This window comes from Mauremys reevesii, linkage group 3 (assembly GCF_016161935.1).
Source record: "Mauremys reevesii isolate NIE-2019 linkage group 3, ASM1616193v1, whole genome shotgun sequence".
NCBI lineage: Eukaryota > Metazoa > Chordata > Testudines > Geoemydidae > Mauremys > Mauremys reevesii.
The window spans coordinates 45,662,243-45,682,138 of NC_052625.1; the positions used below are offsets into that span (position 1 = coordinate 45,662,243).

The 19,896-nt window shown below is 45.2% G+C and overlaps 1 protein-coding gene across 4 annotated transcripts in view; it reads right to left on the bottom strand.

Moving 5' to 3' along the window:
- The window catches only part of LOC120401236 (centromere protein F-like), a 136,894-nt gene that overhangs the window by 17,071 nt on the left and 99,927 nt on the right, over positions 1-19,896 (bottom strand). For 3 of the 4 annotated variants that reach the window (XM_039530942.1, XM_039530939.1, XM_039530940.1), the window contains exons 6-9: positions 18,030-18,105; positions 17,150-17,233; positions 16,106-16,299; positions 8,441-8,630 (exon numbers count right to left, since the gene is read on the bottom strand). In XM_039530942.1, coding sequence (XP_039386876.1) covers positions 8,441-8,630; positions 16,106-16,299; positions 17,150-17,233; positions 18,030-18,105 — 544 coding nt within the window. Of the gene's footprint in view, positions 1-7,788; positions 7,813-8,435; positions 8,631-16,105; positions 16,300-17,149; positions 17,234-18,029; positions 18,106-19,896 lie in introns of those variants that run through there. The other variant, XM_039530941.1, reaches the window with a different exon arrangement.

The window sequence follows — 19,896 nt, forward strand, 5'->3', positions numbered from 1 at the left end:
ATAGCTCCGATGGTAAGGAGCGTCCGCACGTCTTGCAAAAGGAATTGCTTGTGAGAGGGGTGCCTAAGGTGGACGAGGAGGGAAAGGCTTTTGCCCGATTGGTGGTTAGGAGGACCCTGATTTTGGCCCTTTTGGGGTCCCGACCAACGCCTACGATTGCCTCAGCGACGCCTGCTGGCAAAGCCCTGTCTTTGTCTAGGCGCAGGGTAAGGGCGGTGAGGCTGGGCGGAAAGGTCGGCGGTGAGACATTGGTATGCATATGCCGAGAGGGAGTGCATAGTGACCTTGCTGTCCTTTGGCCTTGCAGCCTAGGGTCAGCTGTGAGAACAGGCCTTTATCATTGAAGGACAAGTCCTGTATAGTGTGCAGCAGCTGCGAGGGGAGGCTCGATAACTGGAGCCATGAAATGTGCCTCGTGGCCACACCCGAGGCCAGAGTCGTGGCTGCGGAGTCAGCTACATCCAACAAGGCCTGGAGGGAAGCTCTCGCCACTTTCGTTCCATTTTTCCAGGAGGGCATCAAACCCCTGACAGAAGTTCAGAGAAACCGACTCTGTAAAGTCTCCCAGCGCCGCCCATAGTAACGGCTGAGCAGGGCTTGCTGGTTTGCAACGCGAAGTTGTAGGGCGCCTGCTGAGTACATCTTATGGCCCAGGGAGTCCATTCGCCTAGCCTCCTTGAATTTAGGGGCTGGTACCTGTCGGCCATGGCGTTGCATTTTATTGACGGACTAAGTGGCAAGGGGGCAGGGGAAAGACGTACCTACAGGTACCCGTCACCCCTGGAGGATACCATGCACACGCATTCAACTCCCGAGCCCACGGGCGGGATAGTGACCACTTGGAGATTCATAGTGAACGCCACTCATCTCGGGAGGTCCTGATGGGCCCCCAAGCCGATTAGGGGGAGGCCGAAGGAGTACGCTCCTGCCAGCGCCTCAGGTGGGGAGGAGGGAGAAGAAAGGCCAGGGACAAGTGGGTCCTGTGTGGGCTCACGCTCCTGGATGACCTCCTGATCTGGTGGGATGTGGGAATCCGGTGGCTGAACTGGGCTTCCTCCGTACCGGTTGGAGGGGGACGGCCAACCGTCGCCTCTGGCACCCAGTGCTCTGACAGAACAGAGCGAGATCGGATCACAGGTAGGCCCTTGGCCTGACGGCACGCCCGAGACGTACAGGGTAGCCACTGATGGGGGTTAGGGTCCTGGCCCTGGGGCACGTGGGAGACTCTGGTGTGCACACCCGAATGGATGGCCATGGAGGAGCTAAAAGCCCTGGGCATAGTCTACCTCTCTAGCTGATGTCGTCTCAACGCGGTACCGGGGATCGGTACCGGGAGGCATACCGGTATCGGGAGCGAAAATGGGACCTGTGACCGGAGCGGTGCCGGGAGGTTGACCGAAATCTCGAGGCTGGACGCCGGGAGTGGCTACGGGAGTCCAGAGCCTGGAGCGGTGCCGGGAGCTGGATCGGCACTGAGTGTGCCAGGTCGGCGAACGGGACGCTGATCGGTGCCGCGAGTACGACCGGTACCGAAATGGAGAACGGTGCCAGGACCGTGAGCGGTGCCGACACCTGGCTTGGCGACGGGACTGAGAACATCTGCGGGACCGCGATCGTGAATGCTGCTGCTCTGAGGTGCCGACGCAGGGTGGTCTGAGCAAGGCAGGCTTGCCGAACGACAATATAACCCGCACCGGCGGTGCTGGACTCGACGGCTCTTGCGTGGCCGGAGTCGACGGTGCCGATAATGTCGGTGCCGCAGCAGGTATCAGAACCGGGCAGACCGAGTTGGTATAGCGTTCAGGCTGCGGAGCAGGCGGCTCCGACGCAGCTGGAGAGTAAGCTCAACCATGGCTCGTACCGGGGAGCTTTCCGGTACCGGACTTGACAGCTCTTGCATGGCCGGAGTGAACGGTGCCGATACCGTCGGTGCCGCAGCAGGTATAGGTGCCGGGCAGTGCAACTTAGGAGAGCGCTCGGGCTGCGGAGCAGGCGGCTCTGACGCAGCTTAATAGCGAGCTCGACCACGGTTCGTACCAGGGAGCTTTCCAGCACCGGACTCGACGGCTCTTGCATGGCCAGAGTTAACGGTGCGGATATTGTCGGTGCCACGGCAGACACCAGGGATTGCATAAATTAACAACAAGCAGTAGGGTGCTTACACTGTTTCTTTACTGAAAATCTCTCAACAGCTTGACGATGCCTTTCTAGAGGCCTCTGAGAACTTACACATCGGTAGCCCTGTGGGAAAAAATATATCGTGCCTCAGCTGTTTTTGCTCATGCCTGAGACACAGATCTCAAGAGGAAAATCTGGAAAAGGACAAAATGGAAGAATGAATTGTAGTGAGATGAGGCCTGAGGCCTGATCTGAAGTAAGGGTCAAGATGTTGCTAAGCAAATTTAGGCTGTGAGCCAGAGGCAGGCCCTGCTCACAGAAATTGGCAAAAAGAGGGCTGCTAGAAGAGGAAGGGTTTCAGCTGCTGTGTACAGATGTGGTCTCCTCACCTCAAAAAAGATATTCTAGCACTAGAAAAGGTTCAGAAAAGGGCAACTAAAATGATCAGGGGTTTGGAGAGGGTCCCATAGGAGGAGAGATTAAAGAGGCTAGGACTCTTCAGCTTGGAAAAGAGGAGACTAAGGTGGGATATGATAGAGGTATATAAAATCATGAGTGATGTTGAGAAAGTGGATAAGGAAAAGTTATTTACTTAGTCCCTTAATACAAGAACTAGGGGGTCACCAAATGAAATTAATAGGCAGCAGGTTTAAAACAAATAAAAGGAAGTTCTTCTTCACGCAGCGCACAGTCAACTTGTGGAACTCCTTACTTGGGGAGGTTGTGAAGGCTAAGACTATAACAGCGTTTAAAAGAGAACTGGATGAATTCATGGAGGTTAAGTCCAGTAATGGCTATTAGCCAGGATGGAGTAAGGAATGGTGTCCCTAGCCTCTGTTCGTCAGAGGATGGAGATGGATGGCAGGAGAGAGATCACTTGATCATTGCCTGTTAGGTTCACTCCCTCTGGGGCACCTGGCATTGGCCACTGTTGGTAGACAGATACTGGGCTAGATGGACCTTTGGTTTGACTCGGGACGGCCGTTCTTATGTTCTTAGGAACGTATGCCAAGACAGCACCAGAACAGCTGGGTATGAACACATCCCACACAGATAACAAGGAACAGGCAGACCCAGCCTAATGACAGTATAAAAGCACAATATGATGAATAGACAATAGGAAAGGATAATATGATGGACAGACTGTATGATGGACAGCTTTGTTCGAAATGACCTGTGCCAGGAGAAAGGCAGTAATGTGCAAAGGGGCTGCACCTCAATGCATCAGGAGTGATGAGTAATCTGTTCTGCACCTGTGTATAAGAATACGTACCAGAGAGCACATCTTTGTCCGGCCTAGGGTGCAGTGGAAAGCCCCACCACTGACTGAGCTGTGTCCATTGCAGGGCACCACACCAGTAGCTACTGACAACAGGAACCAGCTCAGACTCCCTTATGGTAGGGGTCATGGCGTCCATTTTTACAGGCGGCTCTAAAAGGTTGTGTTAAAGCAGGCGATTAATAAAACTTATTTAAATGTGTCAATACGAATGTGTCCCCTGCTCCATACTTGTGTGAGTAAAACACGGTACATGACATGTCTCCACAGACGGCTCTGTTTAACTATATTACACCCCCCCGGAAGTTGGGAGCTTTAGTGGGGTGACCCCTACCATAAGGAAGTCCATTTTGTCCTTTTCCAGATTTTCCTCTTGAGATCTGTGTCTCAGACATGAGCAAAAACAGCTGATGCATGATAGACTTACTCCCACAGGGCTACCAACGTGTAAGTTCTCAGAGGCCTCTAGAAAGGCATCTGGGACAGGTGCGATCACAGAAACCCCCTGGGAGCTGCCACCTGATGTGCCCAGACTACTGCTACCACTGCTTTCCCTGCCAGCTCAGGACCCCAGCACCCTGTCTTGCTGAGCCAGACACTCTCGTCTGCTCCAACACAGACCCAGGGTCTGAATTACTTGCCCCAAGCTGCAGGTTTACCTGAAAGCAGCTAACAGAAGTGTTCCTGTCTTTAACACTCAGATGCCCAGCTCCCAATGGGGTCTAAATCGAAATAAATCCATTTTACCCTGTATGCAGCTTAAAATGCGCAAATCTATATCTAATCAAACTGAATACAGATAAGATCCCCACCAGTTCCACAATGCTCCTTTGACAGACTAATCTCCTTTTAGCCTGGGTCCAGCAATCACTCACACCTCCTGCAGTCACTGTCCTTTGTTCCCATTTTTTTCGGGTATCCTGGGGTGGGGGTGGAGGCTCTCTCTTTAGCCAGCTGAAGACAAAATGGAGGGCTCTCCCAGGGGTTTAAACAGACTTTCTCTTGGGGGTGGAGATCCACGCCTCACTCCTGTGCCAAGTCCAGCTCCAAGATGGAGATTTGGAGTCACCTGGGCAAATCACATGTCCATGCATGACTCACAGTTTTTACAGGGAGCATCCATTGTTTACATGCTACCTTGAACTTCCTCAGGTAGACTTCTTATGTGGATTGGAGCATTCCAAGATCCATTGTCCTTTCAGTGTTTCTTGATTAGGTACTTAATTTCCCCAGGAACTGACCAAATGCTCTACTAAGGTTATTTAGAAATCAAGCCGGTACACAGCCAACATTCATAACTTTGAATACAAAAATGATACATGCATACAAATAGGATTAATACATTCAGTAGATCATAACCTTTATGGAGATATGTTACATGGCATATGTAGCAGAAAACACATTCTAAGCATATTTCCATAGAGCCTTATGGGAGGTACCGTCACACCCTCCCCCTGAGCTTACTGCCAGAGACTTGGACACTGTCCATGGCGGAGGCAGTACATGTAAAATCCCTGTTTGTCTTTGGTCACACTCCTTTCAAGTACCTTTAAACCATAGGTCATTCCTAAGGGTCCTAGCCAGTTTTGGGGGTCCTGGTCCTCAGATGCCAGAAAACAGGTTGGGGTGTAGTATTGTTAACAGAACGCAGACAGTGATATCTGTTACAGTGGAGGCGTTTTGGCATTTAGCCACCAATGCCATGAGGCGGTGTGCCTCAGTTTCCCCTCCTACACAGCAGCATGGGGCTGTTATGCTTTTGCTGCTGTTCCAAGCTTCCAGACTGTTTACAGGTGTAGGCTGAAAAGTAACATGTTTGTGGGGCTCTCCTGTCACCATCCCTAGCATGTACAACAGTTTCTTCCACAAAGCAGGTATGTCCCACATCTTTAAAGGGTTTAACACTAGTACGAATTCCTTTGTTTTATCCCATAGGTGAATTAGCAAAAGACACAAGGTTAACAGCAAATCTACGGTGGACAGGCTTCGTTCACTCTTTCAAAACCAGATCCTTAAATTTACCATAGTTTGAAGCATCATCAATAGGCATCTTACTGAATATATCCAGAGCTCTACCAGTCCATTTTGCTATCAATGTGGTCATCTTTTGATCTTCAGGGATGGCATGCAGGGTGCCCAGTCTCTTGAAGGTGATGAAATATTCGGTGATCTCGCTGGATTCCTCATACTGTGGACACAGTTGCTCCCATTTATGAATTTTTGGGGAAGTGGAGCCAGCAGGTGGAGGCTTTTGTCTCTTTGACTCCATTACAGCCAGTTCATGCTTATGGGCCTTTCTCTGGGTCTGCATAGCTCTCTCGTGGGCAGCCTCTTCCCTGGCTTTTTCTGCCTCCACCCTTGCTGTCTCTGCCTCCATAGCTCTCTTGTGGAAAGCTGCTTCTGCCTCCACCCTTGCTCTCTCTGCCTCCATAGCTCTCTCGTGGGCAGCCTCCTCCCTCTCCATTAGTCTTTTATGTTCATTTTCTTTCTCTTTTGCTTCCAGTCTAGCCAACCCTAGTTTGTTAGCTGCTTCACTGCTAGTCATTTTCCTGCTTTCTTCTTCTGGGCCACATCCCCTCTGCAGTTCACTGAAAGTGGGATGCACTCAGCTCAGGGGATTCTTCGTTAACAGAGACTTTCACAGTGCCCAGGTTTCTGGGCAATTTGCACCCTGTGCAGTTTTAGCATCTTCAGATCTTGTCTCTTACTTATTTTGCTTCCTTTTCTGTCCCTACTTCCCTTACCCAAAATAAGCAAACAGAAAATAACAAACCAGTAACCACTTGGTCTGTTCTCCAGCCACCGACCACACTCAAAACTCACTTAAAATCACTACCAGTACCTCAAAGCAATCAGATGTGCACAGATTCTGCTGACTATGCCACTGTGACAGGCTGGATCACAGAAACCTCCTGGGAGCTGTCACCTGATGTTCCCAAACTACTTCAAGCCCTGCTTTCCCTGCCAGCTTCCTGTCTTGCTGAGCCAGACACTCCCGTCTGCTCCAACACAGACCCAGGGTCTGAATTACTTGCCCCAAAGCTGCAGGTTTACCTGAAAGCAGCTAACAGAAGTGTTCCTATCTTTAAACTCAGATGCCCAACTCCCAGTGGGGTCTAAACCCAAATAAATCCCTTTTACCCTGTATAAAGCTTATACAGGGTAAACTCATCAATTGTTCGCCCTCTATAACACTGATAGAGACATAGGCACAGTTGTTTGCTCCCCCAGGTATTAATACATACTCTGAGTTAATTAATAAGTAAATAGTGATTTTATTAAAGACAGAAAGTAGGATTTAAGTGGATCCATGTAGTAAAAGACAGAACAAAGTAAGTCACCAAGCAAAATAAAATAAAATGTGCAAATCTATATCTAATCAAACTGAATACAGATAAGATCCTCACCAGTTCCAAAATGCTCCCTTTTACAGACTAATCTCCTTTTAGCCTGGGTCCAGCAATCACTCACACCCCCTGCAGCCACTGCCCTTTGTTCCAATTTCTTTCAGGTATCCTGGGGTGGGGGTGGGGGTGAGGGTGAGGGTGGGGGCTCTCTCTTTAGCCAGCTGAACGCAAAATGGAGGGCTCTCCCAGGGGTTTAAATAGACTTTCTCTTGTGGGTGGAGACCCCCTCCTCACTCCTGTGCCAAGTCCAGCTCCAAGATGGAGTTTTGCAGTCACTTGGGCAAGTCACATGTCCATGCATGACTCACAGTTTTTACAGGGAGCATCCATTGTTTACATGCTACCTTGAACTTCCTCAAGTAGACTTCTTATGTGGATTGGAGCATTCCAAGATCCATTGTCCTTTCAGTGTTTCTTGATTAGGTACTTAATTTCAACATTCCTTTCTCCAGGAACTGACCAAATGCTCTACTAAGGTTATTTAGAAATCAAGCCAGTACACAGCCAACATTCATAACTTTGAATACAAAAATGATACATGCATACAAATAGGATTAATACATTCAGCAGATCATAACCTTTATGGAGATGTGTTAACATGGCATATGTAGCATAAAACACATTCTAAGCATTATTTCCATAAAGCTTTATGGGAGGTACTGTCAAAATCCTTATGGGAGGTACTGTCACAGCATCATCAAGCTGTTGAGAGATTTTCAGAAAACAAACAGTGTAAGAACCCCATTGCTTGTTTTTAATTTATGCAATCCCTGGTTCTTAGCCCCATTACACCCTATCCTTGACCATCGCTTTTTAATAATTCATTTACCTGAGTGACCTCTTTTCTGCCTCTTTTCAGACCTCACCTTGTCTGCCTGTGACTCCCCCAAGCCATGAGCACTTTCCACCTCTAGGAAGGTAAATAATGAGAAGCCGTCACACTCATCGGGGTGCCTAATAAGGGTTTCGGGGTCGGATTCCAACATATCCATCAACGGTCTAAAGGTGCTCGGGGTTAAAACAAAGTCCGAAGTTCTCATGGGGGTGGTAAAGGAGTCCACGTTTCCTCTCAGTAGCCTTTCCACAATTTCTAAAACACGTGTCCTTGGTAAGAGATGGCCTCCTCTGCCCAGAGCTGGGACTTATGGGGTAATGGTGCTGCTCTCTGATTGGCAGAGGGCATTGGGAGGAGTTCTTAGAGGGGTCACACGACCCACTTCCGAACAGGTCACCCCACCCCAGAACTCACTCTGACTGGTCAAATCTCCTCTGAGGGAGGTCCTATCAGGGTGAACCCCATCCTGATTGGTAGAGGGAAGTAGGCGGAGTTCTTAGAGGGGTCACATGACCCACATCCAGATGGGTCACTCCACTCCAGAACTTGCCTTGATTGGTCAAATCTCCTCTCGGGGTGGTCCCGAGTGGCTGAAACCCTTCCTGAGTGGTAGAGGATGGTCACGTGACACACCTTGCTTGCGGTCATGTGGCATCTTGACCCTGGGAGTAATACTCCCCGGAGCGGACTTCTTGTGACAGGTGGGTGGGGTTTAAGGGGTGAAGGGGCAGAGTTTAAGGGGTCAAGGGGTGCGGTTAGGGTTTGTTTCATGGTATACTACTCAGGTTTACTGTACCATACAGTTTTTGTCTTGTTCATTTTGATCAGGTAGTTTTTGTGTGCTCAAGGAACATCTGCCTTGGTGTGTGTGGAGATTCTCCCTTGAGTTCTCAGCAACAGCTTGTGTGTGTTGCTTCTTCATGCAAAGAGGAGATCTTGATTCCATAGGTTCAATAGCTGTTTCTGCTTGGCGCTGCTGAGTATCATCTACCTGCAATACAAACAAAAAAATTCTCATGCTTTAGCGGTATGGGAGAACCTTGTTAATTACCAGCAGGAAGTGAAAGACCCATTCCAAGCGACTGAATAATATGAATTAGCAGACACACGCTCAAAGCAAGAATCTTCAATGTTTATAGTTATCACTCTGAAAATACAACAGCGCTATGCAGAATGCTTTACAGCAACTACCTACTCCTCACCATGTTCAAGTTTAGAATGGACATTATCATCCATGCTTTACAAATCACAAGTCACATAATTTAACAAGGTATAGGCAAAGCTAAGGAGTAGTACACAGGAGTTCCTTGTCTAGTCTTGTCTAGTCTCTTCTTGCTCAATCACTAATCTGCAGAACTGTATTTTGAGATATGTAATTTAAATTTAATTACTGATATTTCATAATGAATTTGTAAATGTCCTATAGTTTATTCTGTAAATATGATAGCACTTGAAAAAGTTGTTTAGTCCTGAAGCATTTATACTAGCCTGCTGAGGATATCTGGATAGCTCAGTGGTTTGAGCATTGGCCTGCTAAAACTAAGGTTGTGAGCTCAATCATTGAGGAGGCCACTTAGGGATCTGGGGCAAAAATTAGTCCTGCTAGTGAAGGCAGGGGGCTGGACTTGATGACCTTTCAAGGTCCCTTCCTCTTCTAGGAGATTGGTATATCTCCAATTATTACCTTACCTTATATCCTGTCCAGACGTATTATGAAATAGTCAGGAGAATGTCATGTCATTCTAAATGTTTAACATAATCTTCACAATATGTTTGTTGTGATGGTCAACACTAGCTTTGTAAAACTGCTGAAAAATTTCACAATGTGTACACCTTTGGGGTTATCTCAAATTCCAGTCCCCACCGCTATTACAATCGTCCTTGTCTCTCCTGCACTCCCCACCAAATTCTGACATGATTTTAGCATCAGTTAGCTAAAACTTCAGTAGTTATAAATGTGTGCTTCATGACAATTGAAATCCTGAATGACAAAGCTTCTGATAGTCTAGGTAATTGGCCCCAATTCTCATCCCACTTACACTGATGTGGGTCCTGTGTCCCAGGTGAGCATCAGGGCTTATCCTTCTAGTGCCAATACTTATCAAAATAAAAGCTGTTAAAATGTTGATGTCGAGTGGAAAAAGGGAAGACAGTCCTTACACTTCTGTCATTGTAATAGTAGCTTGAGAAATATAAGGCTAAATCTAAACATAAATGATTTTTACCACTGAAAGCAGAGAATGTGGAAGCATTCCTTATTAGACCCAAGAGTTGTGGGGATAGTGTGCCGCCTCTCTAATTGTTCCTTCACTCTAACAGTGTTTTTCTAGCAATGGACAAAATCTCAGATTGCAGACATGCAGTGACCAGTGTCTGGTTGAGGCTATCACAATACGAGCATTAAGACAACGTTCAGTACCAGAACTTCTAAAGAAAGAAATCAATTTTCATTCCATTGTCCTCACTAATAAAAAGCAAAGGATAAAAATCAGATCAAGTTTGCATAAGGACTGAGAAAAGACTTCAGGGTCTGGCCCTAAAAATGAAAACTCTGGGAACAGAATAGCTCTTTAAACAGTTTGTTGAAGTATGATTGTTTTTGTAGAGATTGTTATTTAAAGAATGATCTTGTGTGTTGTTTAAATTGGCTAAGTTCACAGCAATGCAACAGCAAAAACAGAATTGTTACCAACATATATTACTGGCAAAGCTAATAGGACCATTTATTATTAAGGGACCTGACTCCTCCCATTACAAGACCACCCTGTTTTCTGCTGCTTCTAACTTTACAAACTTTAATTGCTTGGGCTGAAATTTTCAGGGGTTGGGGACAGAGGCAGAATTTCAGCCAAAATGGTTAAGCTATTCCCAAGATCAAGGCTAGGGAAATCTACATTTTTCTCATATTAAAATATTCTGGCAACTTTTCTTTGAAAAACTCCATGTGTTGGGGCGGGGACTTGTAATTTGGCAGGGAGTGGCCTTTGTGCAGAGAATGTGCTTTTTGCCATCCCCACAAAAACCTGCCCACATTTGGCCAAATTATAAGCCTTTGAAAAAAACCACAGATACTCAGAGAGAATTCTTAGACCTGTAGCAGCTAAAATCTCTGAAGATTTCATCCTCGCTGAGTATACTTGAATCTCGCACAGCTCTTAGTGCTAACCAAACTGTGCATGAGCTATTCCCCCCAGAGTGACTGCACATGTGCCATTTCCTCACAGCTCCTGGATGTGAAAACACGGCACACTGTGCCATCCCCGCAGAGCAATTGATATGCTCCAGCCCAGGCCTCTAAGGATCAAAGCCAGAGTTTCCCTGCAACGGTTCTTCCCAGCTGCTTTGGTCCAGGCACCAGAACTGAGAGCAGGAACTTTTCTCTTAATAAACTCCCAATGATCCCTCCAAGCTGCTGCACAAGCACGCTGGTGGAGGAAGATACTGGACTCAAATGCAGAGGGGACAAAAGACAAATGGAGGGGCGGGGGCGGGAGGGTCAGACTGGGACAAGGAGTATGCCAAGATTGGGACTGGAATGGGGGTGCGGGGAGGGGGCCAAGGCAGGGAGCTGGTAGGCAATGCTAGGACTGGAAAACTATGAGAGAAGGCTGAGGAAGGGGGAAAGGAATGTAGAGGAGATACTGAGAGAAGACACAGAGCTAAGAGGAGGAAGAGGAGGAGGAGGAGGAGGGAGTTTGCAGGGGGAATTTGCAGAGGAGACTAAGAGACTTAGGCAGAGGAATTGACAGGCTAGTGAAGGGAGTGGGTGGTGTTCTGCTGGTGTTCTGGTGCCTGTTGGGGTTTGTTTTGCTGTAGGTGGTGGTGGTTTGCTTCAGTTTGTGTTTCCTGGACTTACAGGTTTTAGGTGGGAAGGCTATGACCGATACAGAGGCAGCAGTGAAAGACAGAATGAGGCTGACTGGATATGGAAGCTGCTGCATGTACATGATCCTGGAGGGGGTACCTGAAAAGAGTTTCGTCTGCCTAACGTGCCGACTGATAGAGCTGATGGAAGAAAAGGTCTGAGGACTGGAGTTGCAGGTGGAAACTCTGGTCGAGTTTAGAAGGGGATTCGAGCAGATGATGGAGCAAAGACATGAGGAGGCTGAAGGGAAAAGCTCAATCTTGCAGATGGAAGCAGGACCAAAGAATTCTGAGGGGAGACTGCTGGGTGAAGAAAGTGGACGGTGGAAGCACGTGACTAAGAGAACCAGGCAGAGAAAAAGACGGGCCAGTGAAGGAGAAATAGAGCTCAGGAACAGGTTTGCAGAGTTGGAAAATGAAGAAGACGCTTAATGAAATTGAGGCTCAGCTGATCTTCAGTGGGATCCTGCCTGTTCCTAGAGAAGGGCAACAAAGGTGTGAAAAGATTATGGCGATCAACAGATGGCTCAGGCAGTGGTGCTATGAGGAGGGCTTTGGGATGTATGGCCACTGAGAAGCATTCATGGACAGAGGACTGTTCTCTCGGGATGGACTTCACCTGAGTAAGGAGGGAAATAGACTTCTAGGATAGAGGCTGGCACAACTCATTAAGAGAGCTTTAAACTAGGAATTTGGGGAAGATGGTTGGGAGATGTCCAGGTAATCTCCAAAATTCCCATAAAAGGGTAATCTCCCTTCTTAACATTGAGAGGGAAGAAAACAAAGTAAGAAAGGATACAGCCATGGGTCGGAGAATGGAAATAAGGAGGAAGGGTAGTGTAGATACCAGTCTAATGGGTGATACTGGGAGTAGAATGTCTGTGCCTAACCGGGTAAAGAATGTCAGTGAAGCCAAATGGCAAAAATTAAGATGTTTGTACACTAATGCGAGGAGCCTAGGTAATAAAATGGAGGGAGTAGAGCTACTGGTGCAGGAAGTGAAACCGGATATTATAGGGATAACAGAAACATGGTGGAATAGTAGTCATGACTGGAGTACAGGTATTGAAGGCTATGTGCTGTTTAGGAAAGACAGAGATTAAGGCAAAGGTGGTAGAGTAGCATTGTATATCAATGATGAGGTTAACTGTAAAGAAATAAGAAGTCATGGAATGGATAAGACAGAGTCTATTTGGGCAAAAATCACAATGGGAAAGAAAGCTACTAGAACCTCCCCTGAGGTGCTTGGGGCTAGCTAGAGACCGCCGGGAGCTGATTTGGATATGGATAGAGACCTTTTTCATGTTTTTAATGAAGTAAACATTAATGGGAATTGTGTGATTATGGGAGACTTTAACTTCCCAGATATAGACTGGAGGACAAGTGCTAGTAATAATAGTAGGGCTCAGATTTTTCTGGATGTGATAGCTGATGGATTCCTTTATCAAGTAGTTGAAGAACCAACAAGAGGGGATGCCATTTTAGATTTGGTTTGGGTGAGTAGTGAGAACCTCATAGAAGAAATGATTGTAGGGGACAACCTTGGTTCGAGTGATTGTGAGCTAACTCAGTTCAAGCTAGATGGAAGGATAAACAAAAATAGATCTGGGACTAGGGTTTTTGATTTCAAAAGGGCTAACTTTAAAGAATGAAGGAAATTCATTAGGGAAGTGGATTGGACTGAAGAACTTGTGGATCTAAAGGTGGAGGAGGCCTGGAACTACTTCAAGTCAAAGTTGCAGAAACTATCAGAAGCCTGCATTCCAAGAAAGGGGAAAAAATTCATAGGCAGGAGTTGATGACCAAGCTACATGAGCAAGCATCTCAGAGAGATGATTAAGAAAAAGGAGAAAGCCCACAAGGAGTGGAAGACGGGAATGATCAGCAAGGAAAGCTACCTTATTGAGGTCAGAACATGTAGGAATAACGTTAGAAAGGCAAAGGCCAAAAGCCATGTAGACTTGGCCCTTGCAAAGGGAATTAAAACCAATAGTAAAAGGTTCAATAGCCGTATAAATAAGAAGAAAACAAAGACAGAAGAAGTGGGACCGCTAAACACTGAGGATGGAGTGGAGGTTAAGGATAATCTAGGCCTGGCCCAATATCTAAACAAATACTTTGCCTCAGTCTTTAATGAGGCTAATGAGGAGCTTAGGGATAATGGTAGGATGACAAATGGGAATGAGGATATGGAGGTAGATATTACCACATCCGAGGTAGAAGCCAAACTCAAACACCTTAATGGGACTAAATTGGAAGGCCCAGATAATCTTCACCCAAGAATATTAAAGGAACTGTCACATGAAATTGCAAGCCCATTAGCAAGAATTTTTAATGAATCAGTAAACTCAGGGGTTCTACTGGACAACTGGAGAACTGCTAACATAGTTCCTATTTTTAAGAAAGGGAAAAAAGGTGATCCAAGTAACTATAGGCCTGTTAGTTTGACATCTGTAGTATGCAAGGTCTTGGAAAAATTTTTGAAGGAGAAAGTAGTTAAGGACATTGAGGTCAGTGGTAATTGGGACAAAATACGACATGGTTTTACAAAAGGTAGATCGTGCCAAACCAACCTGATCTCCTTCTTTGAGAAGGTAACAGATTTTTTAGACAAAGGAAAGGCAGTGGATCTAATTTACCTCGATTTCAGTAAGGCACTTGATACAGTTCCACAGGGGAAATTATTAGTTAAATTGGAAAAGATGGGGATCAAGATGAAAATTGAAAGGTGGATAAGGGACTGGTTAAAGGGGAGACTACAACAGGTCATACTGAAAGGTGAACTGTCAGGCTGGAAGGAGGTTACTAGTGGAGTTCCTCAGGGATCAGTTTTGGGACCAATCTTATTTAATCTTTTTATTACTGACCTTGGCACAAAAAGTGGGACTGTGCTAATAAAGATGGGAAGTATTGCTAACACAGAGAAGGACCGGGATATCACACAGGAAGATCTGGATGACCCTGTAAACTGGAGTAATAGTAACAGGATGAAATTTAACAGTGAAAAGTGCAAGGTCATGGATTTAGGGATTAAGAACAAGAATTTTGGTTATAAATTGGGGACGCATCATTCGGAAGTAACAGAGGAGGAGAAGGACCTTGGGGTATTGGTTGATCACAAGATGACTATGAGCCGCCAATGTGATCTGGCCATGAAAAAAGCTAATGCGGTTTTAGGATGCATCAGGCGAGATATTTCCAGTAAAGATAAGGAGGGTTAGTACCGTTATACAAGGCACTGGTGAGATCTCATCTGGAATATTTTGTGCAGTTCTGGTCTCCCATGTTTAAGAAGGATGAATTCAAACTAGAACAGGTACAGAGAAGGGCTACTAGGATGATCCAAGAAATGGAAAACCTATCTTATGTAAGGAGACTCAAAGAGCTTGGCTTGTTTAGCCTAATCAAAAGAAGGCTGAGGGGAGATCTGATTGCTCTTTATAAATATATCAGAAGGATAAATATCAGGGAGGGAGAGGAATTATTTAAGCTTCATACCAATGTGGACACAAGAACAAATGGATATAAACTGGACACTAGGACGTTTAGAGTTGAAATTAGATGAAGGTTTCTAACCATTAGAGGAGTGAAATTCTGGAACAGCCTTCCAAGGGGAGTAGCGGGGGCAAAAGACATATCTGGCTTCAAGACTAAGCTTGATAAGTTTATGGAGGGAACGGTATGATGGGATAGCCTAATTTTGGCAATTAATTTGGCAATTGACCTTTGATTATTAGCAGGTAAATATGCCCAGTGGTCTGTGATGTGATGTTAGATGGGGTGGGATCTGAGTTACTACAGAGAATTCTTTCCTGGGTGTCTGGCTGGTGAGTCTGGCCCACATGCTCAGGGTTTAACTGATTGCCATATTTGGGGTCGGGAAGGATTTTTCCTCCAGGGCAGATTGGCAGAGGCCCTGGAGGTTTTTCACCTTCCTCTGCAGCATGGGGCACGGGTCACTTGCTGGAGGATTCTCTCACCTGGAGGTCTTTAAACCACGATATGAGGACTTCAGTAACTCAAACACAGGTTAGGGGTTTGTTACAGGAGTGGGTGGGTGACATTCTGTGGCCTGCGTTGTGCAGGAGGTCAGGCTAGATGATCAGAATGGCCCCTTCTGACCTTAAAGTCTATGAGTCTAAGAGAACTGGGGCTGGCTGAGCAGGGAGATTGGGCCAAGGAACCTTAATTCCAGCATATACGAATTTTTGAGTGCTTTTGCGTGTAATCCATATATGCACGCGCACCCCCCGCCCTGCTCTAGGCATCCAGGCCTTTCAAGAAATAATCAAATATTTGGGATGAGCATTAAAGTGGGAAGATTGACCTCATTCCCATTTACCAAGTTAATGAGCACTTGGCATGAGATCACAGATTTGATCATACCAACAATTTTAAGTTTACCATTATGCCCAGATCTTTGTTATGTGCCAAGCTTTATTCATTTTATGTACATTGATGACCTGGTCTTCACTATATTCATGGCAGATATAAAGGAGGTATGAATAACATGGCATATCTTCAAACTCTCTTGGAGAGATAAATACATTATGTGGATTTCCCATGCCCTGCACATTCAGATACATTTTGACGATCAGTTACCTTTGTTGATTTGCTGCCACCAGCTGTCGGTTTAGAGATCTTGGCAAAATTAGCTGACCTGCCTTTTTGTAAACATTGGCCATATGGTGACAAATTTTGGCTTTGAGCAGCAAGACGGGGACTGGTCTTTAGGTTTAGCGCTGTTCTGCGCAAAACACAGGGGTTGGCTTTCCCAGTAGGAATATCAGCAAAGCCTGAAAAATAAACAACAGCCATTAACCACAGTTGATTAAATTACTTTATTGTTCCAATCAATCTGATCTTGCTCAATTCAAGATGGAGATGACAACGGGTAATAATTTAAGAAAGTAAAATGGCATTTACTCACTGAATAACATAGAATGGGGGAATTATTAGGACTATCTTGCATTCCTAGAATTTTATAGGTGAACTCAGGCAAGGGTGTGGATCTGTGCAACAGCAACTCTACTAAAATGGCAAAAAGAGTTTTCCCCAAGCAAATGTTCTCTTTTTCCTTTAAAGGGACACCATTAACTGGAAAATCATTTCCATCTGAAAACGATGTCTCTTCTATTGTTCTACATAGAGCCGGCCAGAGGGAGACAATTCTGTTTTGCGACCCCTTTCGAGGTTTCAGAATTTGTTTTTATTCTAGATTGGAATGAAAACATAAGCCTTTCAAATGCTTTCATAAAATGAAATTGAATCAAAAAACATCAGGCTTTCAATTTGGGGGCCTTCCTCCCTGCTCAGCAAAAACTTTGTCCGAATCAATACATCTCCGTAATACATTTCGGCTTTGACAATGCAGCACATTTAAATGAAAAAACATTTAGCTAAAAATGTTTAAGCAAAAATTTCCCCCCTTCCTATCAACCAGAAGAAAAAGGTGTTTTATATTGGGAATGGCTGGGCCTAGAATCCCTCTCTTGCAACCTATACGAGGGCTGAATTTGGCCAATGATGTCCAAGTTTTTACAATGCTTCCAAGTCACACCTATGACAACACGATTATTTAGATAAGCGTGCGCGCGCACTCTCCCCCCAGTGTGGACCGTTCTCCTCTAAAGAAGTAACAATTACCTTTTCTGACCACCTCCGGGAGTCCGTCTGGCTCATACTCTTGCTCGTTGTCCTGGGTCAGTGAATGTGCCATCTCATCAGCACCTGACCAAAGGAAAGAGTCATTACCTGTACAAATAACTTTAAGGAGACTCTGGAAAGATGCGTTTAGAATGCAATGATCTCAGTCATTCATTTGTTAATTAAGTACATAAGATGTGTGCTTGTGCAACCACAGTCAACTATACCAGAGCTTCAGAAGCTATACTGATTTATGAGGATCTGGCCCCTCATCTGAATCAAATGTAATAATGGAGGTTTTGAAAACATGTGTTCTAAATAAATGCATTAAGGTTAGAAACAGGATCATGATTAAGGCTATGTTTTAGTCATGGGTATTTTTAGTAAAAGTCATGGACAGGTCATGGGCAATAAACAAAAAGTCAGGGCCCCGTGACCCCTCCATGACTTTTACTGAAAATACCTGGGACTAAATCTTACCGCCTGGGAGAGGGGACGCTCCTGAAGACTGCTGGGGAGTGGAGAGAGAGAGCAGGGCAATGCTGGTGCAGGGGGGGGAAGGGGTGGCTCAGGGCCCCACTACCACTAGTCCCAGACTGCTGCTCCAGGGACCATGCCTGGGGCTGACTGAGCAACGGCCAGCGCGGCTGGCTCCTGGGCTTCCCCAGCTGCTGGGATCCTGGGATCCTGCACCAGCACTGCAAAATTCACAGAGCTCACAGAAACCGTGACTTCCAGGAATGATTTGCAGCCTTACAATCATTCTAGTATAGCATTTCCTTCTTCAACTACCCCATACTTGGCTTGTGCTCCTTTAATAGAGCATTATGGTCAGCAATTTGTTTCGGCAACATTTCTTTTTCCTTCCCCAGCTGCTTACAGGATTGCATCCATGTCTTCAGTTTACTGTGAGCGAATCCATTTTGCTTCTTCTGTTGAACCTTCAGATTGTCTAGCTATAAAATAAAAAAAAAATTTTAGTTGCTAATAGGAAAATTCATTCTTCTGTCTAAGCATTATACTCTCACTAATGGCATCTCACCTGCCATTAAAAGTTCAGTGCAACTAAAAATCCAAACAAAAGTTATAATATGAATTTGTACAGTAGAGTTCACTTAGTAATATACAATTGAATTATAGCAGCTTCTAATTCCAACAGAGAAACATTAAAGTCATGTTTATTGGAAAGCTACGTGTGTGTAGATTTCCTTGATAGAGAAATCATAATCTAAATATAATATTCAAAATAACCAAATGACAGAACCCAGCCGAAAAGCATGTGGTCCAGGCATGTTTGTCCACCTTATGTGCATTGGGGTGCCAAAATAAATGGATGGTAGATATCTGGCAGCCTTATAAAACGCACTTCAGGATAATGTAAATATCAAGCACAGTGCTCCATCAGCTGGGCATGGAGTGAGTACTGTAACTCAATGCCTGCTTGCCACAATACCGGCTCCACACTGTGCTACATGAGTGCTTTTTGATGTGTTTATTTCTGAAGCGAGAGCATAGAACTACAGTCCCTCATTCACCATAAATGGAAGTAGAAACAGATTGCAGACTAGAAAATGCAGAGGGAATTGATAAGAAAAAATTCACCTAGATGGATAGGTTTAAAAACTTTTCCCCTTCTGCTTGGCAGTAAACACCCAACCTATGCGTGTTACAAATAAAACTTCATATAGTCATTACCAGAATTTCTCTTTGCAGTGGCACATGGAATTGTTCACGCCTATCTAAATTATTAGCAAGAATAGTGCTGTCATAAGAAGAATCACTTCATTAATAATTTAGATGGAAATTCTGCATACATCAGAACTGATATGCTCTCCCAAGTCGAGTGTGACATAATGAGGTAGTAGAAGCAGTTTAAAGATAATAGGGGCATGTCTGCCCTGGGAAGTTTCAGAAGATATTAATTAATGTGTTCATTAACACGATGTTACAACATGCAGTGTAGACACTGCCCTGTTATGTTTAATATCACATCAGTCAGTTACGGTCAACCTTAGGGGCAGAGTGAAAAGACATGTTTGAACACGGTCTCATTTTGAAGTAGAGACCCTGGCAAGTAAGGTATTTTTTCCTTTGCACCATAAGTGAAACTTTACCAGAACAATGAATGAAAGTTCCTGATTGAATTCTGCCTGGATACCAAAATGTATCAGTCAGGCTAAAAAAGTGTTTTTAATTTATAAGGAGGTGGGGGCGCACTCAGAGGCTTGCTATGTGAAAGGGGTCAACAGGACAAAAGTTTGAGAATCACTGGGCTAAAGGATAATCTCTGCTGAACTACACTTTCCTTTTGATATCCAGGCTGTCAAACTGTAGGCAGCTCAGGTACAGATGAAATAGGGGCCCATGCATCAAGAGATCTTTTTTTTCTGCTGGTATAGTGGAGATTCCTTAGCTATCAATCAATCATGTCCAAAAATTCCCAGAACTTCTGGCTAGTGAAGAACTAGAAGGATGATTTCAGCTCTTTCCTCTTCCCTTTATGGGAATTGTCTTGTAAAGCAGCGGATTCTTCTCGACATCTGACATTATTTCCATGGCCTCTGAGAGAAGTTCTGACCTCTGGTTACTCACTTATGTTGAAAGGGATATAAACATTCATACTTCAGAGCACAAGCCAACCTCTAACAGGAGATAGGAAGAAATTTCCCTTGTGGGTTAGTTATTCCATAACTGCCCTCTACAGGTTTCTTGAACCTTCCTCTGAAGCAACTGATACTGGCCACCGT